This window comes from Falco peregrinus, chromosome 4 (genome assembly GCF_023634155.1).
Source record: "Falco peregrinus isolate bFalPer1 chromosome 4, bFalPer1.pri, whole genome shotgun sequence".
Lineage (NCBI taxonomy): Eukaryota > Metazoa > Chordata > Aves > Falconiformes > Falconidae > Falco > Falco peregrinus.
This window is the reverse complement of record NC_073724.1, coordinates 122566503-122593065: the sequence shown is the minus strand read 5'-3', so window position 1 is coordinate 122593065 and position 26563 is coordinate 122566503. Positions and strand designations below refer to the sequence as shown.

The following is a 26563-nucleotide window of genomic DNA, read 5'->3' as shown; positions in this document are numbered from 1 at the left end:
TGAAAGTCAGGGAAAACAGAGAGTTTCTGACCTTGGGAAGAAGGGCAGGACACTCGGGAGGACCACAAAGATGCCGTGAAATTATGCAGGCGGGAAATCAGAAGGGCCAAAGCTGTGAGCCAAAGCTCATGGCTTGGACAGGCGTACTCTACTCTGGGTTAAAAGCTGGCTGGCTGGCTGAGCCCAAAGAGTGGTGGGGAATGGAGTCACATCCCGCTGGTGGTCGGTCACACCGGCTGCTCCCCAGGGCTTCCTGCTGGGGCCGGTTCTGTTTAATATCAACGATCTGGCCAAGGGGATCAAGCGTTCCCTCGGTCAGTTTGCAGAGGACACGAGCTGGGGGCAGTGTGACCTGCTGGGGGGCAGGGGGCTCTGCAGGGGGTCTGGGCAGGCCGGGCCGAGGGGCCGAGGCCAGTTGTATGAGGCCCAACAGGGCTGAGTGCCGGGCCCTGCCCGTGGGTCACACCAGCCCCCCACAGCGCTGCGGGCTGGGGGCAGGGGGCTGGGAACTGCCCGGCGGGGAAGGGCCTGGGGGGGCTGGTCGGCAGCCGGCTGGGCATGAGCCCCCAGTGTGCCCAGGTGGCCACGGCGGCCAGCAGCGCCCTGGCCGGTGTCAGCAGCAGCGTGGCCAGCAGGGCCAGGCAGTGCCCGTCCCCCTGTGCTGGGCCCTGGTGCGGCCGCCCCTCGAGCCCTGGGCTCAGCGTTGGGCCCCTCACCCCCAGGCAGACCCGGAGGGGCTGGAGCGTGTCCAGAGCCGGGCAGGGGCTGGGGAAGGGGCTGGGGCACAGCTCTGGGGGGGCGGGGGGAGCTGGGGGGGCTCAGCCCGGAGAAAAGGGGGCTCAGGGGGGCCCTTCTGGCTCCCTACAGCTGCCTGGCAGGAGGCTGCAGCGAGGGGGGTCGGTCTCTGCTCCCAAGGAACCAGCGGCAGGACAGGAGGGAACGGCCTCCAGCCGCACCAGGGGAGGTTCAGGGTGGGCACTGGGAGAAATGTCTTCCCCGACAGGATGGCCAAGCGCTGGCACAGGCTGCCCGGGGACGGGGTGCAGGCACCATCCATGGGGGGGTTCAAAATACACGAAGATGTGGCGCTTGGGGACATGGTTCAGTGGTAGCATTGGCAACGCTGGGTTAACGGTTGGACATGAATATCTTAAAGGTCTTTTCCAACCTGAACAATTATATGATTCTATGATTCCTGCCTTCTAACCCCCTCCAAAGTCCATGGGTTGTGGACAGGGGCTGGCCCACCATGGCTGCCCCCACCAGTGCCACTGATACCTCCATGCCATCTGAGCCACAACCTGCCCCATCCTCAGCCACATGATGAAGGGGGGTCAGTGCAAGAATGGTGTCCCAGGTTGGTGGGGCTGGATCCGTGTTAGCCCCTGCAGGAAAAGGCAAAGCCCCCGAGGGGATGGCACCTGCACCAAGTTAAAGCAAAGGCAACTTTTCCCATGGGGATTTCCTGACTGTCCCCTGTAGCCACGCTGCAAGGCAGGAAGGGGCAGCAGCTGCTGTGGGTACTCAGCACAGGGACGGTAAAAATAACAGGAAGAACGGAGGTGGGGGCCAGATCTGGGCCCAAGGGATCCCAGCCAGCGCTGCTATATAAAGAAAGATCAGCTGCTTCTCGCCTCTCCTGCCAGCAGCGGGTGGGCTCCGAGGGGCTGCATGCTGCAGGAGCCGAGGAACAGCACCCCGACCCCACGTCCACCACAGGGAGCAGGTAACGCTTCTCGCTGGGGCTCCTGAGGGGTTTGCTCCTGGTGAGCGACATTGCGGGCTGCGGGGCCATGCTTCCAGGTGCTAGGGCCGCCCACCTGTTGGCAGGGTTGAGTGCAAGGAACAGGACTGGGGGCTCAGCCGGGGCTGAGACGTGTGCCACGTGGGGTGCCCCTGGCTGGGGATGCAACAGGGGGTGCTTTCCACCAGCCTGCCCTGCTTCTCTCAGCAGCCCCCTCCCATGTCCTGCCACCCTCCCCAAGCTGATCCTGCTCTCGCTCCCCCACCTCCTCAGCTGCTTGCGGAGGAACTGGCTGCTTCCCTGCCCGTGACACTGTGACATCTAGGGGCTTCCCTCAGGGCGGCTCTGCCCACCATGGAGCATCTGGTGCTGGGCTTGGTGCTGCTGGCTGGGAAACTGGCTGCTGGCAGCCCCTTGCACCAGCAAGACCTCGACCCTGTCAAGGAGGTGGCGCTGGACATGGCCCCCACCTCCTTTGATGACCGGTACCAGGGCTGCAGCCACATGATGGAGGAGGAGCTGCAGGAGCTCAACCGCACTGAGTTTGCCAACAACAGCATCTACGCCAAGGCCTGGACTGTTGCCACTGCTGAATGGCGGAGCCGGCGGGGACGTGCTCCTCAGACACGAGCACTGACACCAGCGCAGGCGATTGCCCTACTGGCATATACGGAACAGGGCCCCCTGCACCAGGCGTTCAACACAGCTGTTCGCAAGGCTGGGCACTCCCGCAGGGAATACCTGGGTGCCTTCCAGTTCAAGGTGCTGCATTTCCTCCTGAGCGAGGCCCTGTGCACTCTGCGGGATGCCCAGCCCCACCACTGCCACCACGTTTACCGGGGCATCCGTGGCATACGCTTCACTGCCCAGCGCCACCAATCCATCCGCTTCGGCCACTTCACCTCCACCTCCCTCCGGAATGAGAGCACCCTGCCCTTTGGCCGGGACACCTTCTTTTCAGTGGAGACCTGCTACGGTGTCCCCATCAGAGACTTCTCCTTCTTCCCTGAGGAGGAAGAGGTCCTCATCCCACCCTTCGAGACCTTCCAGGTCATCGACATCACCCATGATGGGGACAGAGCCCTCATCCAGCTCCGCTCCCAGGGTGCGCTGAGCACCTACAACTGCGAGTTGGTGAAAGGTGATGTCCCTGTGTGATGGTCCCTCCCTGCCACTGGGGTGCAGGGGGCAGGGGGTGGCCCCTTCCCACCAGCTTTAAGGGGAAAAGGGGCTCTTGATCATGGGGGGGGCAACATGGGGAGCTGGCCTTCGGGTGTGCGCCCTTGCACATCTCCCATATACTCTCCCCCAAATTTCACAGCAGGGACCCTCAGCAGCAAAGCATGGCACAGCACAGCATGGCATGGTGAAGGACAGCATGGCACACATGGCATGGCACAGCATGGCAGGGTCAGGGTGGGGAGTGGTGCAATGTGGAGCCTGCAGCAGCCATGCAGACAGAGTTGGTTTCTTTGACAGAGAAGAGATGCAAGAGCCAGCCGTGCATCTTCAGCGCAGGTGAGCCAACAGCCCCCACTGCAGCCGGGGAGGGTGGCACCCTGCTGGGCCCCCTGCCTCTCCTCGGCTGCCCCTGACTCCCCCTCTCTGGCACCCTCAGGCTGCAGCATCCCCGGGGACCCCCGACACCTCTGGGAGCTCCTCCTGGCAGCCACAGTCCTGGCAGTTGCTGGTGGCCTCTGAGCTGCCAGGCCACCGCTGCCACCACACCATGGCGAGGGAAAGGGGTCAGGAATGGGAGCCACCAGCTTCACTGAGATGGCAGGATGGGATGGGACACCAGGAGGGGCCGGGGGCATGGGGATGGTCCCACTGCAGGGTCCTGCAAAGCCACCTGTGCCCAGCTCGGCCCTGCCATGGTGTCACCAGCATTGGGATGTGCTGGCAGCCCCGGGACACCAGTCAAGCCTTGATGAGGCCTTTTGCAGAGCTGCAGCTGGGGCTTTTGGATGCAGCTGAGTGTGGGGTCTGCAAGGGGCTGCCCCAGGGATGGGGGTCAGCACTGATGGGAACTGGGGGGATGCAACAGAGCTGCTTTTGGAGGTGCCTCTGCCTGGCTGGCTGCTTAGCTGCTTGCCATTCCCTGACTCCCAGAGGAATAAAGACTTGCTGTGGGACCATGGTGTCCCTGGGGGTTTCCTGGGGGCAGCTCATGGGGGCTGCAGACGGGGTCTTCTCCAGCTCCCCCACATTTCCAGCCCTCCCACACCCAGAGCATCCCTACAGAGAGATGCACACACCCCAGGTCCTGCTCGATGGGTCCAGCAGGGGATGTCTCCTCCCGGGGTCTGTTCCCCTGACTTGTCCCACAGCTGCCTGCAGCTCAGGGTGGTCGTTGCCCCCACCAGCACCCAAGGGAGCACAATGGGGGCTGGCACTGGCCACGCCAGCCCCAGTGCCCGTGAGAAGAGCCCTGCCAGGACAAGATGGGTGGGAGGCTGCCCCATGGAGCAGCACATGGGGCTCAGCAATGCCATGCCAGGGGAGAGCCCCAAGCCCCCTGGGTACAGAGGAGGGATATGAGGGCTCTGTGCCCCAGGGCTCCCCACTCCCTTCAGCAGAGGGCACAACCATGGGGCTGGGCATCCCTAGGGCAGGACCAGGGCTGTCTGTGGCTCTCCAACCCCTCACCAGGCAGCAAGGGCGTCAGGGATGGATCCTGCCCTCTGTGGGCACCCAAGCCATCCCCTCCTCCTCACCCCACAGGTGCCCTCTGCACCCAGGAGCAGCCCCATCCCCAGGACACAGGTGACACCGGGCAGCCTTGATGTGCTTTAATAAACCTCGGGGTCCCACAGCCAGCTATGGGCAGGTCCCTGGGCTGTCCTGGGCAGCACTCCTAGCTCCGTGAAGGGCAGCAGGAGCCCCACGCATAGAGAAGCCGGTGCACGTGGGGCCATGCAGATCCTGTAGCAGGGCACGGAGACAGGCCTCCATGGAGGCGTCACATCCCCATGCAGCAGTGCAAGGCTATCAGAGCAGGGACACACACCATGGGGTGCTCACCCATCAGGAGTTGCTCCCTGTTCCCAGCCCAGTCCTCCACTCTTGGTAGGGGCCGGTGCTGGTGCCAGGGGCAGCCACTGCACCTCCCTGGTATCAACGCCGAGGGGGCTGAGCACCACGCAGGTGAAGTTGGTGTGCAGGTGCCACACGCTGAAGGAGATGAAGTGCAGGTCACGGTGCAGGACCACCCCTGAACCCTGTGGCTCCTCCCTGCAGACCCAGGGGGGGCACATCAGTGCCAATCCCTGGCTCTGTGACACCCCCTCAAGGCTGGGGGACCCTGAGTCCCTGTCCTGGCTGAGGCTGCTCCTCCCTGCCAGTCCCAGAGCAGTCCCAGGCAGCCCTGCTGACCCTCAGGACCCACTGGTCATGTACTCACAGCACCATCCCTTCATGCACGGCCCCATCCGGGTGCAGTTTCTCCACGAAGGAGCTGTTCCCCAGCCAGTAGAGCAGCGTGAGCTCGGGGAGGCCACTCACTGCCTCACATGAAATAGTCACGTTCTCGCCTGGAGCCGGAGAGGTACATGGAGTCAGAGGGGCTGTGAGGGTCCCCAGTGCCCCCTGGGCCAGGCTGCCTCTGACCACAGGCATGGCCCACCCCCTCCTTCCCCCAAAGGGGAACGTCCTCCACCTCACCAGCACCCCGAAATCTCAGCTGCAGGTGGAGGATGCACCTCGCGTGTCTGCCGGGGCTGGTGCAGGAGCTGACCCCCGTGCCTCCCCCAGGGTGGGGGTCCCACTGCAGCACCCCCCATCCTCAGGCCACCCTTGCCATGGCCCCAGGGTCACTCACCTGGGTGGGGGGGCTCTGCTGGCATCCGCAGGATAGTGATTCTGGGGGGCTGCAGGGCCACAGCACCTGAGGGAGCAGAGTGGGGTGAGGTGGGGGGACAAGAGCTGCCCCTCAAGACCCCACATCTCTGAAGTGGGTAGGAAGGCATGGTCCTACAGAGGAGACAGGGGCACAGGCCTCTTGGGGTGGCACAGAGCCCAGAGCTGGCTCTGCCCCCCTGCCCCTGCCCCCTCAGCAGCCCCCACTTACCTGTGCAGCAGGAGGCCAGGGCCCAGCAGAGCAGGGGCAGGAGGAGCTGGGCAGGGCAGGGGGGTGTCCCTGTGGGCAGAGATGGGGCTCAGTGCTGGGCATGCCGAGATGGGGCTCAGTGCTGGGCATGCCGGGATGCTCCCCCCAAGCCTGGGATAGCTCCCCCCAGCATCACCCCCGCAGCATCCCCCTCAGCTTCCCTGGAACTGGTCATGGTATCCCACCCCAGCGCCTCCCAAGCCTGGGATGCTCCCGTCCCCCCAGCACCCCCCGGGGTGGCCATGGACCCCTCAACGGCCCCCTCCAGACCCGCAACGGGCCCCCCTAAGTCCTAGGCATCGGGCTGGATCCCCCTCCCGGGGCCCCCCAAGTCCCGGCTGGCGACCCCCAGGGGTGCCCCGACCCCCCCGCCCGGTCCCGCAGCAGCCGTACGGGCGGGGCACGGCGCAGCCATGGGACAGCGGCGCTCGGAGCAGCGGCGCTTTATGGGGCGGCCCGAGGGGCGGCGGGCGGGAGCGCCGTGACTCACCGGGACCGGGACCCGCACCCGCCCACGGGCCCCGTGCCCTGCTCCACCTCCCGCCTTTCCCCAGCCCCCCGGTGCCCCCAGGACATGCCCAGTGTTACCGTGTCCCACACCTCCCTGTGCCCCAGTACAGTCCCCCATGCCCCCTGTAGTCCCGTACGGGACCCCATGCCTCCCTCTGCCTCCCCACGCTGTGCCCCATGTCCCCCAGGAGCCCAGGCTGTGCCCTGTGCACACCATCTCCCTCTGCCTGCTGTCCCACCTCCCTCCACGTCCCCGTGTCCCCATGCCCCGTGTGCCCCGGTACAGCACCACACGCCTCACTACGTCCCCTCCATACTCCTTCCCATGTCCCCCGTGTCCTCTGTCCTTCATGCCCTGTGCCCCACACCCCCTGCGCCTGGCTGTACACATCCCACAGCCGCTCCATGACCAGCCTCGCTGCACCCCATGTGCCCACCCTGCCTACTCCCCCCCCCCCGCCCCCCTCCCGGCGCCCGTGGACGAGCAGCCATGTGCACCCCAGGGTTGTAGGAGCGGGGCTCAGCTGCGCACCCATGCCCATTGCATGGGGCCCTGAGCCAGATGGTGTCACAGGGCTGGGCAGATGGTGTCACAGGGCTGGGGGACAGTCCCCGAGGCTGACAGCCCAATGCCATGCCCTGCCCATATTGAGCTGGGCCACGCCGCAGCCAGCAGTCCCCATGCCAGGGACCAGTTTGGCTCCCCACACTTCAGGGCTGGCCAGGGGCAAGGCAGGGTCTGGGCAGGGGGAGAGGGAGGTGGGTGAAGCCCCCTGGGGACTGAGCACCAGCACTGGGTGGGGGGAGCCCTGGGCGCCGGGCCGTGTGCCAGCTGGGGCAGCCCCACAGCTTAGCGCAGGCCTCCCAGCTCCAGAAGATGGAGAGAAACCCACAGGGACCTGCCAGGGCTCCGCTCTGGTGCTTGACCGTGGGGGAGCCAGCCCCGGGGGGCAGCGAGGAGCCTGAGCAGGGGCATGGGGACCCCGGACCAGGACCCAGCCCCTCTCCCCGTGGCAGAGCCCCCTGGGGCCAACCCACAGCAGCAGGAGAGCAGCAGACATGAGGGTTCCAGTAACCCACCAAGATCATGCTGCAAAACCAGGGGAAGCCCCCGGCGCCTGCTTCCCCAGCACGGCCAAGGCAGGGACGCAGCACAGGCACAGCCACGGGGCAGGAGGAGCCACCCGAGCCTCACGCGCTGGCAGCTCCTGTGGTGCAGGCACAGGACCAACGCACCGCATGGAAAAAAGCCCCTAAAAGCCCAGTGAGTTTCCCGGCTGTTGTTATCAACAGTTCCCAGAAGGGCAGGACCACAGCTAGAAGGGTTCTCTCAGGGACATCTCCAAGCCTGCCAAGCACAACCCGTCCCCTTCCTTCCCACCAGGACGGGGACAGTGGCCGCATCATCCCCACAGCACCTGTGGGGATCTGTGGCCAGGGCTGCAACGGCACTGGCCCAGGGGCCCTGTGGGCACCGAGGGGCCAGAGGCAGCTCATGTATGGGGATAGCCCAGCACCCTCCGCTCCTCCACCACGTCCCTGATCCCCACAAAAGCCCAACCCAGCTGAGCTCAGGCTACCCTGATGTGAAATATGTGGGCAGGACCCGTGGGGAGGGTGCTTTGTCCCCAGCCACTTTTGGCATCTGTCCCCACTGAGGGAGAGCACAAAGGCAGAAGGAGGAACTGTGGCCTCACTCTAGAGCAAGGAAGACGATCAAGAAAAACCCTGGGCCGCATCTCCATTTCCAGGACTCTATTTCTGTGTTTGGCACAACATTGTGATGTGGTTTCACCCCAAAGAAAACCAAAAGGACTCAGCGGGGCATGTGGCGCAGCCACGCCAGGTCTCCCCTGGGTGACACAGCCTACGCTGCACCCACAGCCGAGCTGCCACTGTGGCCACTTCCCAAATCCCCTGCACAACGTGGCACAGTCCCTCACACCAGGAACGGGGGTGACGCTGCCTCATGTGTCTCCGTCAGACCCCAGCACCCTCACGGGACACAGCTCAAGCCCTCACACTGCTGAGAGGGCTGGCTCCTGACCACCCCCAAAATGCTCCCAATTTCCCCCAGAGCCTCACAGCTGGCCCTGGGGTCAAGCACCTTGCTCCCACATGCTGCCATCACAGGCTGTACTCACCCGCTGCCAAAAAATGAGCCCAAAGCCCCTCGCACAAGATGGATGGGGGCACGGCTCCTTGTGCTGGCATGGCGAAACACCAGCAGCAGCCCAGCCCTGCCCACGCCCTTTGCTCGATCCCTTTTATTACAGCGCCAAAAAGAGCAATCCCCAGCGGGGCATCCCCCGCGCCCTGGGGCAGGGGCAACCCACTCTCAGGCTGCTCTTGACATACCGTCACCATCACAGAAAGAGGTGCAGGGAAAGAAACGGCACAGCACGCTCTGTGCCCTGGCTGGTCCCCGAGCTGCAGCAGCTGGGTGATGCCACCAGCTTCCAGGCAGGAATATAGAAAAAAGGGGGAGTGTACAAAAGGGTTAGCTGAGGCAGGGCACAGGCAGAGCCCACCACCACAGCGCGGGAGAGGGGCTCGGTTACTCCCCATGCACCCACGGCACCAGGGACCTGGCAGCCAAGAGTCTGGCCCATGGCAGTCAGTGCCAGGGCAGCAGTGTCCCTCTGTCCCCTCTTCCAGGGTGCTGAGCTCCAGCCCCCGCAGGCAGCCTCTCCTCTGCAGCCCCGCGCAGCAGAGGGGCCCAGCCCCGACCCTGCTTCCCCATGTCCCATCCTCGCTGCTGGGAAGGCTGCTCCGGGGAGCAAGCGTCAGAGCTGGCAAAGCCTCAGCCCTCTCCCTGTCACCTCTTCCGGCAAAGCAGCAGGAGAGGGAGATGGAGAACAGCCCCCAGTCAAACGCTCAGCACACCGGGGCCATGTGAAGGGCCAGAGAGGGGCTGGGGCAGGGAAACGGGACAAGCGTCTCTTTTCAGCTGCAATAGAAAGTTTTCAATATGCTCATTAAAATAATTGCTTTTTAAAAAAAGACTCCCCCAGCCCTAGTGGGAGGGGCCTCAGGGCAGAGTCCTCCTTCGGCCCCCAGTGCTGCAGTCCTTGGGGACGGCTGAGGTCCTGAGAAGTGACAGAGAAAAGCCAGCGTTTCCAGCCAGCTGCTGTCCCCTGCCCTGGGCACGTGTCCTCTCGTGGCTCCACGGCTCCCCACCGCCTGCCCTTACTCCAGCCCCAGGATGTAGTTGATGCCCTGGACCAGTCCGATGATCACCGGCTGCCAGGCCACCAGGTAGCGCAGCCAGTCCAGCAGCTGCCCATACATGACATGAGGCCTCTCCCAGCTGGGTAGGAAGGAGTTAAAGAACCACGGGGACAGGGACAAGAGGAGTGTAGCCCACCAAGGAGCCACTCAAAGCTGCCACACCACAGGGACAGGGGGAACAAAGCCTCAAGCCTCTGCAGCACTGGCTCCCTGGGGAGGGGTGGCTCTGGCCAGGCTGGGGCTCACCTCAGCTGTGCCTTGGCAAGGAGGGTGTGGGGTGCAACCAGGTGTCCTGCAGGATGTGGGGGTCCAGGTTGACCATCTCCTCCTCCCAGGGGACCGACACAACTTGCCTCAGAGAGGGGGCAACACACACGCTGCACAGGCAGCAAAATCCAGCGCCCGGCTCTGCGGGAACTCACTTCCCACAGGAACATCCACAGGCGGAAAAGCAAAACATGGGGCTTGAGCCATCCCTTACAGTGGTGCAGGGAGGGGGATGAGGGCTGCTGAGCCCTCCCATGGTAAGCAGGGGCTGTGGGGCTCAGCCATGAAGGGCTTCATGAACATTTTCATCTCTCACCGGAGGGAGCAGCACCCTCAGTGGAGCCCACAGCCTCCCAGCTCCCCAGACATGCCCCCTGCCCTGTGCCAGGCAACACGCCCAGCTCACGGACAGATTTTGCAGTCTCTGCCGTTGCTGTGGGCTGGTAGCCACCTGCCTGGGGGGGCCTGGCGAGCCCAAATGAGCAGCCAGCAGCTCCCAGGCATGGCCCCGAGCCCCTCATGCACCCTACCCACTGTTCCCCTTCACAAGGAGAAAGGATACGGGTTACTGAACATCCTCTTGAGATCCACCTTCTCTTTGCAGTATGGACACGTCTGCTTCTTCCCGACGATGCACCAGCCACGGATGCAGAATTCGTGAAACCTGGGGAGGGGCACGTTAAGGGGAACTGCTTCATGTTGGGGCAGGGGGAAACAATGATGGCACACAACTGAGCATGGAGGAAACCACTGAGCTTAAAAAAAAAGTCATCCCCATGCCACTGCACAGGGGATGGGGGAAATATCAGACAGGCAAGAGTGTCCACATTGCACAACTGCAGCCCTTTCCTAGAAGGCACGGCACCTTCCAGGCACAGAGGAAGGAGCTCATGGGGCAGTGGGCTGGGGAGGCATCATGAGGGCTATGATGAGACGGTGAAGAGTCTGTGTCTCGACAGTGCCCGGCACACATGTAACCCAGCACATGCTAACACCAGAGCAGGGTTAGACCGACACGGGTGGCTGGGGGAAGCTCCTCAATTTGAGAGTGGGAGCTGGCAGCAGAGGACTGGCAGGGATGTGTCTGGCTGCGAAATGCTGGGGCTTTGAGTGCTGGGAAGGTTTGTACAGCCCAGGAGAGCTCTGCAAACTTGACTCTGTGTGTTACACAAAGGCTTCTCAAGGATTAACAACGTATTTAAGGGATTTCTCCCAGGGACTGACTTGCAGGTGCCAGCTATGCTCCATCATGGCAGATGAGTAACAAGGATTTACTCAACCTGAGCCCAGCCCTGAAGAAGTCACAGGGAAACATGAGGTGGCTGCAGCCACCATGACACAGCTCTGGGGTGAGGCCGCTTGCCCTGTTGGGGAACTCTGCCATGCATAAGGGTGTCGCTGAGCAAACAAACTCCCCCAGGTAATGCCTCTGCTGCTCAGACCCAGGGTTAATGCCAGAGCAACAGCAGGAGCCACTCCCCCCAGGGGATTACCACAAGCACAGACTCCTTCAACAGCCACAACCCCCCACCAAGCTTCCACAGGGTGCGTGACAGGCAGGCTCAGGCCCTGCACGGGGTCAGATGCTGGGGCCAGGCTGGCATACACCTCGTAAACACTTTACAGCGATTAAATTTAGGTGAGTTTTGCCACCATGACCTTTGCTCAGGCCCAGTTTGGAAAGCACCTCGCAGCCAGTAACGCAAGCAGTGCCAGAGGACATCCCATCTCCACCGCTGAGTCACTGCCAGAAAAAACCCTGAGCCCTCCCCTGCTGGGGCTGAGCAACAACCAGGACTTCCAGTTTCAAAATCAGCTGAAGGGGAAGGGTGAGCAATTCCAGGGCGCCGGAAACCCCGCTGCGGCCAGAGTCGCTGGAGGATTTCTGGGGAAGGAGGAAGCTGCTGGACTGTGGGTGGAGTCGGCAGGGCAGGCACTGACTGGCAGCACGAGGCTGCAGGGGCTGTTTTCCAAGGGATGCTGTGTGGGGCAGGCAGTGTTTTCCCCCAACTCTTCCCTTCGGAGGCTCTCAGCCAGGACTTGCAGCAGTAGTTCTCCAACAAGGGGCCAGTGTGACACACAGAGCGCTGCTCGGCTGGACCAGGGACGCTTCACGCCCCTACCTCATGCTGACGGGAGCTGGCATGGCAGCAAGCGCTGGGCAGTCAAGTCCCAGCAGATTTGGCAAAGGTAGCTGGAAAGCAAGGCACAGCTCCACAGCAGCACTGCCACAGCAGGGGCAGCTGGAGAGGGGAAGGAAGAACAACCACTTGTAAAATGGAAGCAACGAGGCATTGATTTCAGGGACATGTGGGACTTTGCCTCTTTCCATGCCAAGTCAGCGATGACACAGGCAAGGATCACATGTAAAATCAGCAGAATGGCCCCAAGTCCCAGGACAGGCGTTTCTTCACCCCAGGCTGGAGAAGGTGCAGGGCAGGAGCTCTCTGCTGCCAGCCCTGGCAGGGAGCCAGCAAGGCAATGGGCTGGCTCCCAAGGAAAAGGATACACGTGGTTGCAGGAAAGGCGGTAGGTGTTCTCGATGATCCCCTCCTCATTGACATCCACGAAGATCTGCTGGCCGCAGACAGCGCAGACGCTGTCAGAGAGGTGCTTGGTGGGCATCCCCGAGGCACTGTAGAACTGAGCGAGGGCAGAGCAGAGGGAAAGCAGTGACAGCAGGAGGGCACGTGTCCCATGCCTACGTCAGCACAGCTAAACTTTAAGGAGGGCTGGGGTCAGCACCTGGAGTCCAGCCTCAGCCTTTTGGGCTTAAAAACCTTGTTACAGGCCCAGCTGCGGGAAACAACTACAACAGGACAGGAAGCTGCTCAGCCATGTGGTGGCCCATCACACCCCAGCCCCTCTGCCAGCCCCACAACCCCCTCCCCATGCCGGGGACCAGCCCCCTTCACTCCCCGATGGCCTGGTCAGTTGTCAGCTGCCTGCTGGGCTGGTGCACCCATGCCAGGCAGCAAGGGCAGAGGCTGGGGGTGAGAGCAGGACAAGCTGGAGGTGACAGCTTTAACCCAAAATGGCAGCCTTGGGCTGGCAGTTGAATATGGTCCAAGCCTCCAGCCCCACGGGTCCCTGAAGCTCGGTCAGCTGAAGAGCGAAGTGCAGAGCAGCCACCCCCCAACCATTTCCAAGCCTGTTGGCTCAGCATCAGCCTGATGCAGCACGCAGGAGGGTGCAGGCACGCAACCACATCTTCCTGCGTGCAGCTCTGGTCCCACACGCTCCAGGGGTGGCCACGAGCCCTGGGTCACTCATGCTGTGTCCTGGCTAGGAGACACAGAATATCTCAAGTTGGAAGGGACCCATAAGGACCACTGAGTCCAACTCTCTACTCCTCAAAGGATTACGTAACACTAAACCACATGACTAAGAGCATTATCCAGATGCTCCTCGAACTCCTGACAGGCTTGGTGCTGTCACAACTTCCCTGGGAGTCCATTCCAGTGACAAGCCACCCTCTCAGTGAAGAGCCTTTCGCTAACATCCAGTCTGAACTTGCCCTGATGCAGCATTACCCCATCTCCTCGTGTCCTATGGCTGCTCACCAGAGAGAGATCAGCAGCTCCCCCTCCGCTGTCCCTCTTGAGGAAGCTGTAGAATGCCATGAGGTCACTCCTCAGTCTTCTCCAAACTGAAGCAGCCAAGTGAACTCAGCAGCTCTTCCTAGGTCTTGCCCTCGAGACCTTTCACAGTCTTGGTCGCCCTCCTCTGGACACACTCTAGTAGTGTGATGTCCTTCATACATGGAGGCACCCAAAACCGCACACCGAATTCGAGGTGGGGACGCACCAGTGCAGTGTAGAGTGGGACAGTCTCCTCCACCGACCAGCTCACTGTGCTGGGCTTGACATGCCCCAGGACACAGTTGGCTCTCTGGGATGCCAGGCCACGCTATTGACTCATACTCAACTTGTCATCAGCCCAGGCTGCTCTCCAGCCTCTCGTCCCCCTAACCAGGATTACCCTGTTTCAGGTGGAGAATCTGAGACTTGCTCTTGTTAAATTTCACACAGTTGGCGATTGCCCAGCTCTGTAATGCCTCTCTGCCCTCAAGGGAGTCCACAGCTCCTCCTAGTTTAGTATCATCAGCAAAACCTGCCTCCAGCAGACCTGGCACAGCTTCGCTCTGACCACCCAATGGAGTGGCACCCTTGGGCCGTGGTGCCAACTAGCAGCAGCACCCTCCTGGCAGTCCTGCAGACAGGCCAGACCCTCGGGGAGTGCCTGGGCTGCTGTAGGCCTGTCCCGGGTACCCACCACCTATGCAGGGGGAGATCTGAGCTCTGCCAAGGTGTCCCAGTGTGAGTGGAAGGTGGCTGGTGAGGGGCTGGGGCTCCCCAGTCCTGCCAGGCAGAACCTCCAAGGAGCAGCAGCAGAAAGCTCTGAGAGGAGGAGGAATAAATAAAAGTCCAAGACCTTAAAGGGCTGCTGCAAAGCAGCAACATGACCTACTGCATGTAATTTTTGGTGGACTGTGGTTTTGTTTGGTAGCAGGTGAGTGGGCCACCACCGAAGGCACATGGGAACATAACCTCTGTCCACAGGGACAGCACAAGCTGCAGCAGATACAAGCAGCAGAAGGAAGCCCATGGTGTGAAGCCTTAAGTTCTTAAGTTAACACACCTGCCGCATGGTCCCAGAAGCAGGAGTGCTCTTTGGTACTGGAGATTTTAAAGACCCAGAGAGAGAATATTTGTCAGTTTAGAGAGGGGCTGAACAGATCCTTCCATTCCTTATTTCTTGTGCTTCTGGAGACTAGGGAACACCTGAAGAAGCTCTGCTCTTAAGGAAAGGTCTCGGAGCAGCTCTGTTACGCCAGAAACCTCCCAGCCTTGACCATGGCAGCGGGTCCAGAGAGAGCACAGCGGGAAAGGCAGCAGCCTCAGAAAGCCCTTCCTCAAGTCTGATGCACTTTCCCATTTGGGGGAGGCAAAAGCTATTGCTGCAACTGACACACTTCAGGCCCTCCCATAATGGGGCAGGACTCTCGCCTGGGGAAGAGCATGGCATTAACTCACCCCGATCGTTGAGGCCATGTAATCTGCACACATCTCAGCAAAGTCCCGCTCCAGAACCCCGTAGTAAAGACCATAAAAGAGGAGGGAGATGCCAAAGTCCATCGCATCTTCTGGTTTGATTCTACAACAGAAGAGCCAAAATGACATCAAGAGCTTTTTTGGGGGGGCTGCAGGGGTGCTGACATAGCACACAGTGCTAACTCCCATCACAAGAGCAGCAGACACATGTCACCCAGAAGCATCACCTGCAGAGGTCTTCTAGGTGCCTGCCCAGAGCAGCCCCAGCCCCTGCTTCTGGGACACTTCTCCTTGGATGTCAAAAAGCAGCATTTGAATGGAGATGTGGGTGTAACACCCAGGTGTCTCGTATCTGGTGCCCACCACCCTCACCAGCCTCTGGAATGAGCAGCTACAGTAATCTCCCAACTGTTTTGTGCACCAGATCAGCTCCCAGTAAGCCCCCAGTTAACACTTCTATGTCTGTGCAGGCAGCTGCCAGGTCTGCTCATATACCAGAGAAGGAATCAACCTCTCTAAAACATGAAGGCTTGGGCTAGGGTCCCCTGCTACCACACCTGGGCTGGCTGCCTGTTGCAGGTATCCCTTTGTCAGGGTAGCAAAGAAAATGCTACTCTTTATCAGGAAGCAAAGAAAATCCCACTGCTGCTCCCAGGCCAGACACAGGCAGAGATGGAGGAGCTGCTGCCAACACAGCTGAGTTGGAAGCAGGGCTCTCCAGCGACCCTGACCAGTTCAGGTAGCACCATCTTACCTGTGATCCTCTCAGCAAGAAAAGGACATCCCTGGAGTCTCTTTGGTCCCACTAATCAGATTGCTAAGACAACTGTTTTTCCAGAGTCGCAGCCTTACTCCACACAGTGTGTTACATCCCTCGCCCCAGGAGTGGGACCCAAAAGATTCACTCACCTGAACAATAAGTTAAGACCAAAAAGCGTAAACATCACAGCCATGTACCCTACAATTCCAGTGGCATAGCTGATCTTGTATATTAGTAGAAACCATTTATAAACCAGCCTGTAAAGAATTAAAACAAGAATTTAACTACTTCATTTTTTCCTGAAAGAAACTGCAGCAAGTACTTTGTAAACCTGGATGGTGGTGTCAGCAGACACTTCAACTAGCCACACACATGAGCTTTAAATTTCTATTTCAAGCCACAGAACCATCCCTGCCACAGGCCACTTACAGTCTTGACTTCCAAACCAGAAACCTCAGCATCTCCAAAGGCCACAAGCAAGTGTGCTTCATACTGGGAATGCCCTCGGATGAAGTATCTGCCTTTCCACCACCCACTCGCGTACCACATGCATTGGGCTGGCTGCCAGCAGCCAATTAGTGCTTTACACCGACTGACATGGGCAGCACGGGCAGGGGTTGAGTGCTCCCAAGGTACAAAGTTTAAGACAATGATCTGTGGCAGCAAAACTGGAAAGAGCGCCTTGTAATGATTCCCCTGAGGCTGAGGAGTTTTCCCAGAAACACATGTACTAACCTGGGTGTTGTCTGTACCAGAGGTTTTCGAGTTGCCCTGAAGGTGACAAAAGCTGTGACTGCTGAGAATAGCACCCAGATTACCAGGAACCGCCACCAATACAGCTTGATCGTGAAATACAGAGGCACTACCCACATCTGGAAGAGGGTCACCATCTGCAGGAACAGAGGAAAAGCATTTTGAGCTGGCTCTCTGCTCATCAGAAACACCCTGCCACTCCTGGCAGCTGTTCTCCCTGCATCAAAGGGCTCTGAATAGCAACCAGGAAACTCAGGAAGTTTGGTCTGTGGCACCCAGAGAACAGGCTCAGAGCCTGGCTGAAGAAGTTTGGGGCAGCAGCCACGTGATCCTTGGTAACAAAGGACTAGAGCCAGAGGGAGAATGCACAGGAAACATATCCAGAGGAAGGTACAGGAGATGACCACCTAACTAGTTGTAAGGCTGCTATATAAACCTTCACCTTTCCAAGGACCCGAACACAGCAACCATACAAACATCAGACGAATATTAAACAAGGAGACAGGTGCAGCGGAAGGTTTCAGACTCACCTCTGCCCTACAGCCTATTCCCAAAAGGGATCTACAGCCCTGCAGCTGAGCTCCTGTGGTGCTGCGGGAGGGGCAACAGGCAAACAGGTTCAGTTTAAAGTTCATAGAGGATTATAGGTATCGCCTGGAAACATTACCTCTGATACCGAAATCAGAGTGAGGTCAGTTAAGGTAGAATAACAGTCCCTGACAAGCCAGTGGCATCAGCAAGTGGCAGGTCTGCTCAGCAGACAATGCTGCCAGATCTGTCAAAACCAGGGGCCCAGCAGCAAGAAGTCCCCATTGCTTCTGAGGAAGCACCCAGAAAAAACAGCTTCTCTTTGCATTACCCTCAGGACAATACCGGAGATCTGTTTCTCCGATCACCTGGTGTCAAAGCACTATGAAAAACAGAGTTATTGGCATCACTTGTAACAGATGTAACCTCATCCCTAGCTAGAATCCCTGCAGGCTTCTGGGAAGACAAGGGGTATCTCAACACCAGCCAAAAAGAGAAAACCAGGAGCATACTTCTCATCAGCTAAAGGACAGCATCACTCAGCACTCACACCCAGCCTCAGAGACAAAATGGTTGCATGGGAGACACTTACGTTGTAGGAGCGAGGGTGCCTCTGCTTCCACTGAACCAACAGGAGCTGTGCCACCACCAGCGTGGCAATAAGGATGAGGACCATTTCGGCATGCATAGCCTCGTGACCACGGTGCTTGGCATGCATTCGTGCATGCTCCACCCTGCAACACAGGGAAAAGGTGGCTGAAGAGCATGCGGGCACAGATCACATGCTAACAGCACCGTGGGGCTGACAAACACCTCGGCACGGGCAGCCAGGAAGACCAGACTGAGAAACACCACAAAGGAGCATCGTGGAGATGGGTGCTGCATTGCAATCCAGAGGAGAAAAGACAAAAGGCTTCTCTGAGACTAGCTCATTCTTAAACTGTGAAAGCTAAGACTGCCATTCAGCCCACCCCAGTATGAACAAGGCAGAGAGAACTCACACTGACATATCTGAACTAAGGAACGTGGAGTACACGTTTCACGTAACTCACTCACCACTGCAACAGCATCAGCTGAGTGGCTGTTTGACGCCATGAGTGTGCACCAGCTCTCAGTACCAAACCCTCAGCCCAGTTTCAGAGCCACCAGCACCATCCTTCCTCTCACCCAGCAAGGAAAAGGCTTGGATGGGCAGGGCACAGTCTATAGCCAGCAAAACCCTCTGACTCCAGCAAATTGCTTCTCTCTGCCCTGGATAACCCCATGCGTATCCTGGAAGAAGAGATTTCCAGACTGATGCTCTGCAGACACACGGGATTTCTTTGCAGCTTGTGCTGTTTAACCAAAACCCAAGACAGAATTAAGACCTCTTACATCCTTACATCTCTGTCTCAAGCTGACAAGACAGTTCAACTTAGGGGGGAAAAAAAAAATATCCAAACCCAACAAATATGCCAAATTCTCTGATCTGAAGCCACCCTGTATAAATCCATACTGAGAGACCAGCCTTACTGTGCTTTCAACAAATGTCTGGCTGAAATGGGTTTGACTAGAGGAAAAGGAGGAGTATCTAGTCAGCAATTTAAAGGAAAAACACATTAGTATTGCCTTTTAGGACAGTTCCTACTTCCCTCTAACAAATAATGCTGTCCTCTCCCATCATGAAAATGGGCTGTGCTGCTGGTAGCTCTGGTCAGTAGCAGGAGCTCACTCAAGCTGTAATCGTCAGTTCACCTCACAACACAGACTCACCTCCATCTCTCTTCTGGGGACAAGTGTGAAAGATCAACCTAGGGAGAGAAAAAAAACACCACAGAAATCAGCTATTGAAGTACCAGCCTAGAACAGATAGCTGATTTCCTTCATCTGCCCAATCGGCACAGATGCTGGTTTATGTCCCACAGGAGCAAGGCTGTGCCTCGTCTACACTGCCTGCTCATCGCATGAAACACGGCCGCAGCACCTGGCTCCTTTATCTCCCGGTGAGATGCGATCAGTGATGACAGCAGCAGCAGCTGCAAAGGCATCCTGTGAGACCCCCAGGACTGCTCTTTGAGAACTTTCAGAAGGGGGAAACCCTAGATTCAGCAGCTTTAAACAACAAACCCTGGACATGCCGTCGTGACACTGCAGCCCAGAGCTGTCTTTTGACCCTCCAGGCAGCACAGGGAGAGCCACAGGGTCCCCCTGCTCCTCCACCACTTGCAAGTACCTTTCCCCTCATACTCCCATATTTCACTGCAGCTCACCGTCCTAGAGGAATTGGTTCAAGTCCCACGTTCAAAACCCAGCCAGGCGTCTCTGGGCACATAGGGGCGATCCCAGTGCACATCAGAAACAGGACAGAGAGGGGAATCCCAAATTCCACCAGTGTGCAGGACAGGGGTTGGTGTCTACATGTCACCCACAAATCATTGACAAACAAATTTTCAGACAGAATCACGGAAGAAGAAAGATTTAGGACTTCCTTTGCTGACATGGCTGGGTGTCTCTCCCAGGTGTTACAGGCAGCAGGTTTTGCCCAACAGGAGAAACCAAGAGCAACAGGAGTTGCTGTTATTACCAACAAGAGATGATGAACTGGTGTAATCTGTGCTTAATGCAAGCTGAAACTGCCCAGCTGCACACAGAGCGTCAAGGACATCCTTTGCCTGACAGGTTTAGGGGACAGAAGGAACCAGCCTAAGTGATTTAGAAGGCCCCCCCTCTGCAGAACCATGACCCCAGGCTAACCTTCTCAGCTTGCAAGCAAGCAGCATTCAAAGGCCGAGTCTCACAGAATTCCCCATTTCCCCCAGCAAAATTTGGCATGAATACTCTCTCCATGAGGCATTTGGACTGGGCAGCAGTGAGGGGACCTTTGATACTGCATTTCAGCTTTCTCCTGGAGCTTTATATCTTCACATAAGAACTGAAGAGGCCTCCAGCACCAGTCACATTCCTGCACAGGCTCACTGGCTGGGCATCCCAGCACCAGCACAAACCCTGACACACAGTGCTGGGGATGCAGCAAACAAAATCCCACTGCTCTGACTTCATGTCACCTTTCCTCGGCAAGACACAAACACAGATAAAACCTACAGCAGCTCACCTGGGGCTGGGCATATAAACATACAGTTTACAACCCCCCAGCTGGCTGGAGACCCTCCAGCACAGCCGAGGGGCTGGCACTCGCCCTGGCTGCTAACTCTTCCCCAGCACAGCCACAGCCGAGTGCATGGCTGGCCAGCCCAGAATGACCCACACCTGGATGTTTACCAGCAAGGAGGTGTGGAACCATAAGAAAAGGTACCAAAACCAAGGCACAGCAAGGACTTTATCATCACGCTTTCCTGTACACACTGGAGACATGTACACAGGAACAGGCTCCACCTCAGCACCACCAGCCTTGGATCACTGGGTACTGAACCACAGGGATATCCCTCAACCTTGGGACTGTTCCCCAAACCGATGCCTTGCAGGCAGCACCTCCAATTACACCTGGGCTCGGCTGAGGACACACATAGCTGCCTCGCTTCCTCTGTGGCACCTAATTATATCCCAGGGTGAGGAGGCAGGAAAACACGTGCGTGGCAGCAATCCGTCTGTGTGCTGTTAGACATCTGCTGTGCTTCACCCTAGAGCAACACTTGCGAGAGGTTCAGTCCCCAAGGCCTTCAAGAAGTGCTTCAGTACTTAGGCAAATGCAAAACACAGACCTGTGAAAACCCCTGTTCAAGCTCACTGGCCTGCCTGCATAGGAAACAGCATGTGACGATCTGACATTGACTCCAAGAAGTATGCTTGCATTGCCCAAATTCCCCAAGCTCTTCTGTTCCTAAAACATCCAGATTAATCAGTTCAGTCACTGCTTTCCCTTCAAAAAGTCAGCTACCCAATTCAGAGTTGGAACAACTGCTCTGATAAACAGTAAAAAAAAAAAAAAAAAAAAATCATTCAAAAATGTTCTCAAATCACTGCAAGCAAAAGCTGATAAACTCCAAGTGCTTGTTGGCCCAGCTCAGCTCTGGCATAGGTCAACCCCTCTGCAAGCTCTGGGAAGTCACCAGGGGCTCCCACTGCCACTCCCCAGGAGATCCCTGCTCCCCCCAGGCTCTACCCCTGCCCTCACTGCATGAGGACATTTTACGAGCACAGACAGTCCAGCACCTTCCAAACACATCAATTATTTCTCCCCTCAGCATACAGCAGCTTGTGGTCACTCCTCTGTGGCACACCAGCAGCTGGTCCATCCACGCTGCTCTGTCCCACGCTCAGGGAACACTTTTCAGCCTCTGTCCTTCAGCATCTCCCCCAAATCTACAAATTCTTCCAGCAAATGAGCTAAAGCCTTCTCTGCCCCATACCCTAAGGCAATCCTGCATTTCACAGAGAAGAATGCTTCCTACCTAGCCATCCTCCAAAGCAGCAACTGCCATGTAAGCTGTCCTTGCAGGTGCAAGAATCCACAGCATCAGACACAATTTTCACTCAATTACAGGGACTGAGCTTCACCAGATTCCCCAGAGCTTAAAGCTCCTGAAATAACTTTGTTAAGGGGGGGCCAGGACGTGACAGACGGGATGTTCAAGCAGAGACAGAGCGATCTGATGACTGTCAGACACGACTTGGCAGAGCAGCCACTGCAAACTGAACCTTCCAGTTAACTCCTCCTTGATCTGCACACTCTTTTACCAAAGAAATCTAGCTTTGGTTCTAAAAATGAATAGCAATGGTGAATCCAAGCGTGAGAGACGGTGCCAGGAAGCACCTGCTCTTACCATTAAGTGTTTGTTCTATTTCTAGTTTGGGTCTGTCATTTTAACACCCAGGTTTTGGGTCCCTTTCTATCCCCATCAGCTAGGCTGAAGAGCCTCTGCTCATAAGTCTCCCTTTACCAGAGCAGAGAGGGGTTAGACAAGAACCATGACAATGACTGAAGTATCTGAAGATACACTCCACCAAGCCCTGAGCACCAAACCACTCCTGCTGGCAATACCAGCACAGGATGCCCTCTGTCTGACAAACCAGAGCTCTTAGAACAACTATTTTTTTAAAAAAACATAAGGAATTAAGAATTATATATTCTGCTAGCTCTCTCCTCCAGAACTCACGAACCACTCAAAAAGCCCAGCCCCCTCAGCGTGACAGCTTGGCGAAACTGGCTATCTATGACTAAAGTCCAATTCTCTCCTCGCACACAGTACCATGACCCTTGGAAGAAACTCATGCCACTCTTCAGTTTTCAGCAAACTTGTGATCCCCATCACCAGGACAGTCAAGAGAACTCCTCTCTAGGAAAACACAAAGGCTGCGGTTACCTATAATACAAACCTCATAACCGCCTGTTTCTCGCAGTCCAGAAGCAGGGAGACAGGAAGATCTCCAGGCACACGTACCAACCACCCAGCTGCAAGCTGGCTGTAATCTCCTTACGCTCTAAATCTGGGAAGGAGGTAAGGAGAATGTCTTGAGGACAGAGAATAAGCAGCTGCTGATTTCAATTCCAAGCTACAGACCAGCCTACAGTTCATGTTGCACAGCTCCACAGTATTTTGGCCATCAAAACCAACAGCAGCCAGCATCTGCTACGCACAGCACCGGGCAGAGGCACAAGAGCCGAGGGTCCAGGATGCCCGGGACCTGATTTCATCTCTCCCACAGCCCCAGCCTCAGTATATATTTCACATCACTCACTAGGAACAACCTGAAATAACTGGAAGATAAATCTCAAGAGAAATAAATACCTTTCAAGAGAATGCCCAGAGTGCAGTGATTCACCTGAAGCAGATTTTAAAGAGGCAGGCTCTTTAGTGAAGTCTGAGAAAATTTTGGAATCTCAAGTCTTCATTTCTTCTGCTCGCAAAACAGCACAGTAACAATCAGCAGGGAGTAAAAGGCCCTAACTGATCAAATGCTTCAACAATCGCAAATTAAACCTTTGACAACAGCCTGAGTTACAACCAGGCAGAGCCAAAGCCACATGACACTCAGTGTTTATCCCACATGGGTGCACCAAGTGAAACGTTAAACTCCTTTCAGATCTCCACCGTGCACCAGCTCCACCGTTAACTGTTCGTCAGCAATGTGCTCAGCCCACAGAGCTGCCAAGATCTCAAACACAAGCACATGGATTTTGTCCTGATGGATGTGGATTTTGTGGAACCACAGCACAGAGTTAAGCACAGCCCGTCAGTTGCCTCCTCGCAACGCCCTCTCAGCCAGTCCCAAAAACAGTTTTCTGTTGGACTGAAAAACAGGAATTTCACTTCTAAGCATCTTCAGCTCTTCTATGTTTTTACGTGGAAAAGGTTTCCCATCTACTGCTGGCACTGAACTAAAGAGCTCATGAGTGCAAGAGCTTACTGTTTACTTACTAGTTTGCTTTGAGTCTCACTTATCACAATGGAAGAGATTCACAGGGGGATGCCAGGGTTGCTTGTTCAGAGAGGAGTTCAGACAGCCTGGTTCCAGCATGCACACATACACCTTTGTGTTCTTCAAAGCCTGGCTGGACAAACACCTCTCTGGCATAAAAAAGCCACCAGTGAACATCTTAAAATATAACAAGAAGTAACGCAAGAGTGACCAACTTGTGGCTAAAGACATTTGGTCACTGGATTTGAGGCTGAATCCTCCTGTCATCCCACTGTACCTGCTCTTTGGCAGCAACACATGGCACAGGAAGGATGCACAAGCTCTTACTGCGCTTCAGGCAGACTGTCTCACCTTGCTCACACAGCTCAGCCATACAGGAGGGAAGTTCCACAAGTCAACCCTGCCAGTAAACTTCCCAAATACAACCTTCAGCACCTGAAAAATTTTAAGCCAAACTACCAATTCTTGAGGAAAAGCACTGAAAAACCCCAACTGCACCAGCCAAGCATCTTGTACCCCTTGTGTTGCTGCTCCAGCAGGGCTGCCAGCTGCACGCACACAGAACCACTCTGCAAGCAAAAGGAAAACTCCTGAGTACAAAGTGCCATGACGAAGCCTAGGACAGCAGTGCCATTACAGTGCTGTGGTACAGTGGCACACATGCCGTGGCAGACACAGATGCCACACTCCCGTTGTGTAGAAGCAGGCACGCCCCTGCTCTCAATTCCAGCTTTTTGAGCAGATTTTTTTTCTTTTTGGCTTTATAATTTTTCATCTCCGGGAATGCTTGAACACCATCATGGGAACAGTGGGAACTTCAATTAAAGCCCTCTACCTCACATGGCTTCAATTCCCCAAGAGCAACAAGGGCCACTGATTATCTCAGCACGGAAGTTCACACGGCGCAGCACCAAGGTGACAGGCAGAAGTCGCTGCCAGGAGAGAACACTACCCGTGCTGCCGGCATCCGAGGGCACCGCAAGCAGCCCCGCGTCCTCCCGTGTTCTCTGAAATGCAAATCCCACCCCAGTCTCGCATGGCTTTTCCAGCAGTGAGTTTTAAAGTCAGAGAATGAATTAACAGCAGAGAAGCTTCGCAGGTGCCAAAGGACCCAGCTAGTGTTTCCAGGGCCCCTCTTCAGCTGCTCCAGCTTGGGGGGCCCTGTCTGGAACAGGCACTTTGGCCACTTCAGGGATGCAAAGTCTTTCAGAGGCCCTTGTTGCCAATTACCTGCCATGTCCCAAACTGCCAGTTTCTCACACAGCTCAAAGGTTGCTCTGAGCTTCCCCTCCACCACCGCCCTCCTCCCCTGCGCTCCTCACAGCTGCCTCCAGCCACATCCAGCCTCTCACCCTGCACTCAGGACGGCCGCCCACCCCAGAGGCACATTCTCATCCATCTCACCCTTCCCCAGTGCCTCCGAGACCCACAGGGACCCCAGAGCCCTCCAAAGCCCCTCCTCCTGAGGCCCTGCAGATCCACTGCAGCTCACCAAAAAAAGCCCAAAGGCGCCCTCACCCAGAACCCCCCAATGCCCCGCTGCCCCAGGGGCCTTCAGATGCTCCCAGGGCCCTCCTGCCCCAGGGACCCCCAATATCCCCCTGCCCCAGGGGCCTGGAGATTCTCCCGGGGCCCTCCCGCCCCAGGGACTCCCAGAGCCCCTCAGCCCTAACGGTCCCCATACCCCCCCGCCCCAAAGCCCTGGAAGCTCCCAGTGCCCCAGACCCCCCTCCCCCGCCACGCCCCAGGGTCCCCCCAGGCAGCCTCAGTGCACACACCCCGACACCCGCCCGCCCCGCCTCCCCCGACCCCAGCACCCCCAGCCCCGAGCCCCCCGCAGCCCCCGCCGCAGGGCCCTGTCCCCTAGCCAGTGCGCCCAACCCGGTGTCCCCCGCCCCACAGCCCCCCTTCCCTAACCCTCCCGGGGGCCCCCAGCCCGCCCCGGTCCACGGCGCTCCCGGCCCCCCGCTACCTCCTCCACATCGCGCTCGACGGGACCCCCAACCTCCACCTCCAGCACCGCCGCCATCTTGCCCCCCCCGTCCCCAGCGGCCAGCTTCTTCCGCCACCGTCCGCCAATCACCGGCCACGCCGTCGCACCTCCGCTAATCGCTTGGCGCGGCGCTGCCCCGACGGCCAGTCAGAGGAGAGGAGGGGTGGGACAGCCGCCAGAGGCGCCGCTACAGGCAGAGGGAAGGGGCGAGCTGTCACGGCCAGGGATCTTCTGCCATTTCCAGTCCCGAAGTGGGACGCACAGTCCCTTCCGGTGGACCCGGTTACACCGGCCGCCTCGCACCGCGGGGCTAACGATGTCACCGCCCCCTTACGCTATTTCGGAGGGAGTGCACATGGCAGACGGTTCCTTAGGGCCGCGGCGCGGCAGCGCGGCCCAGCCAGAGGACTGCGTGTCCCGTCAGGCACCGCGGCCGCGGGCTCAAGCGAGGGGGGAGTGACAGGCCGGCGGGGACTGGGCCTCTGGGTCACGGGTCGGAGGTCAGGGGTCACCGGGTTTGAGCGGAAGATTCGGGCGGCGGCTTCGGGATCGGTGCGCCTCGGGGGGGAGGGGCTGGGGGGGCCGTGGGGCAGAGCCGTGAGGGGGCTGGGGGGCGAATGGGGAGGGGGCGGCCTGGGGGGCAGGGCTGGGGGTCACTAGGGTGGTGCGATGGGCTAGGGGGGCTGTGGGGCCGGGCTGTGAGGGGGCTGGGGGTGCAGTTGGGGGGTGGGCTGTGGGGCGGAGGGGGCTGTGGGGCACTGGGAGGTTGAATGGGCTGGGGGGGGGCTGAATGGGTAGGGGGGCTGCAGGGCACTGCGGGGGTGTAATGGGATGGGGGGTCATGGGGCAGAGCTGTGAGGGGGTCATGGGGTGGAACGGGGGGTGAATGGCCTGGGGGCTGGGGAGTTAATGGGGCTGGGGGGCATGGGGCAGAACTGGGGGCTACTGGGGTGGCAAAATGGATCTGGGGGGGTTGTGTGTGTGTCTGGGGACACCGGGGGGTGGGACTGGAGGGTCTGAGGGGAGTTGTGGGGAAGGACTAGGGGCACTGGGGTGACAGAATGGGGCTACAGCTTGTGGGCTGTGCGTGGGTGGCACCAGGGGGGTGGAATGGAGCCGGGGGGGTGGGTGGGGTTGTGGGGTGAGTTAAGAGCAGAGGGGTGGCTGAATGGGGCTGGGGGGTTGTGAGTCAGTTGGGGAGGGGTTAATGCTGTGGCAAAACAATGCCGCAAGGTCAGGGGGCAGAGCTGGGAGGCAC

The 26563-nt window shown here is 58.2% G+C and overlaps 3 protein-coding genes across 11 annotated transcripts; 1 reads left to right on the top strand and 2 right to left on the bottom strand.

Annotated features, from left to right (window-relative positions):
- The first annotated feature begins 1018 nt into the window (after window positions 1-1018).
- On the top strand, window positions 1019-4514 carry ART1 (ADP-ribosyltransferase 1). 2 transcript variants are annotated; one of them, XM_055803279.1, is made up of 3 exons: window positions 1019-2885; window positions 3224-3262; window positions 3363-4407. In XM_055803279.1, the coding sequence occupies exons 1-3, from the start codon at window positions 2099-2101 to the stop codon at window positions 3443-3445; spliced, it is 909 nt and encodes a 302-aa protein (XP_055659254.1). In that variant the 5' UTR covers window positions 1019-2098; the 3' UTR covers window positions 3446-4407. The 2 variants fall into 2 exon arrangements, with proteins under 2 accessions (XP_055659254.1, XP_027632631.1); XM_027776830.2 differs by having other exon boundaries at window positions 1022-1726; window positions 3363-4514.
- A 7-nt stretch (window positions 4515-4521) lies between these two features.
- On the bottom strand, window positions 4522-8576 carry IL18BP (interleukin 18 binding protein). The gene is made up of 5 exons (XM_055802881.1): window positions 8507-8576; window positions 5814-5900; window positions 5565-5630; window positions 5148-5277; window positions 4522-4978 (listed from the first exon to the last, which is right to left on the bottom strand). Exons 1-5 carry the CDS (start codon window positions 8574-8576, stop codon window positions 4765-4767), a joined length of 567 nt encoding a protein of 188 aa, XP_055658856.1. The 3' UTR covers window positions 4522-4764.
- Window positions 8103-25383, bottom strand: RNF121 (ring finger protein 121). 8 transcript variants are annotated; one of them, XM_055803277.1, is made up of 9 exons: window positions 25285-25382; window positions 18708-18745; window positions 17548-17689; window positions 16410-16564; window positions 15824-15931; window positions 14897-15017; window positions 12370-12503; window positions 10423-10524; window positions 8103-9672 (listed from the first exon to the last, which is right to left on the bottom strand). In XM_055803277.1, exons 1-9 carry the CDS (start codon window positions 25339-25341, stop codon window positions 9552-9554), a joined length of 978 nt encoding a protein of 325 aa, XP_055659252.1. In that variant the 5' UTR covers window positions 25342-25382; the 3' UTR covers window positions 8103-9551. The 8 variants fall into 8 exon arrangements, with proteins under 8 accessions (XP_055659252.1, XP_055659253.1, XP_055659248.1 ...); XM_055803278.1 differs by having other exon boundaries at window positions 9599-9686; window positions 10426-10524; window positions 25285-25383; XM_055803273.1 differs by lacking the exon at window positions 8103-9672 and adding an exon at window positions 22269-22379 and having other exon boundaries at window positions 11984-12503; window positions 25285-25341.
- Between the last annotated feature and the right edge of the window lie 1180 nt (window positions 25384-26563).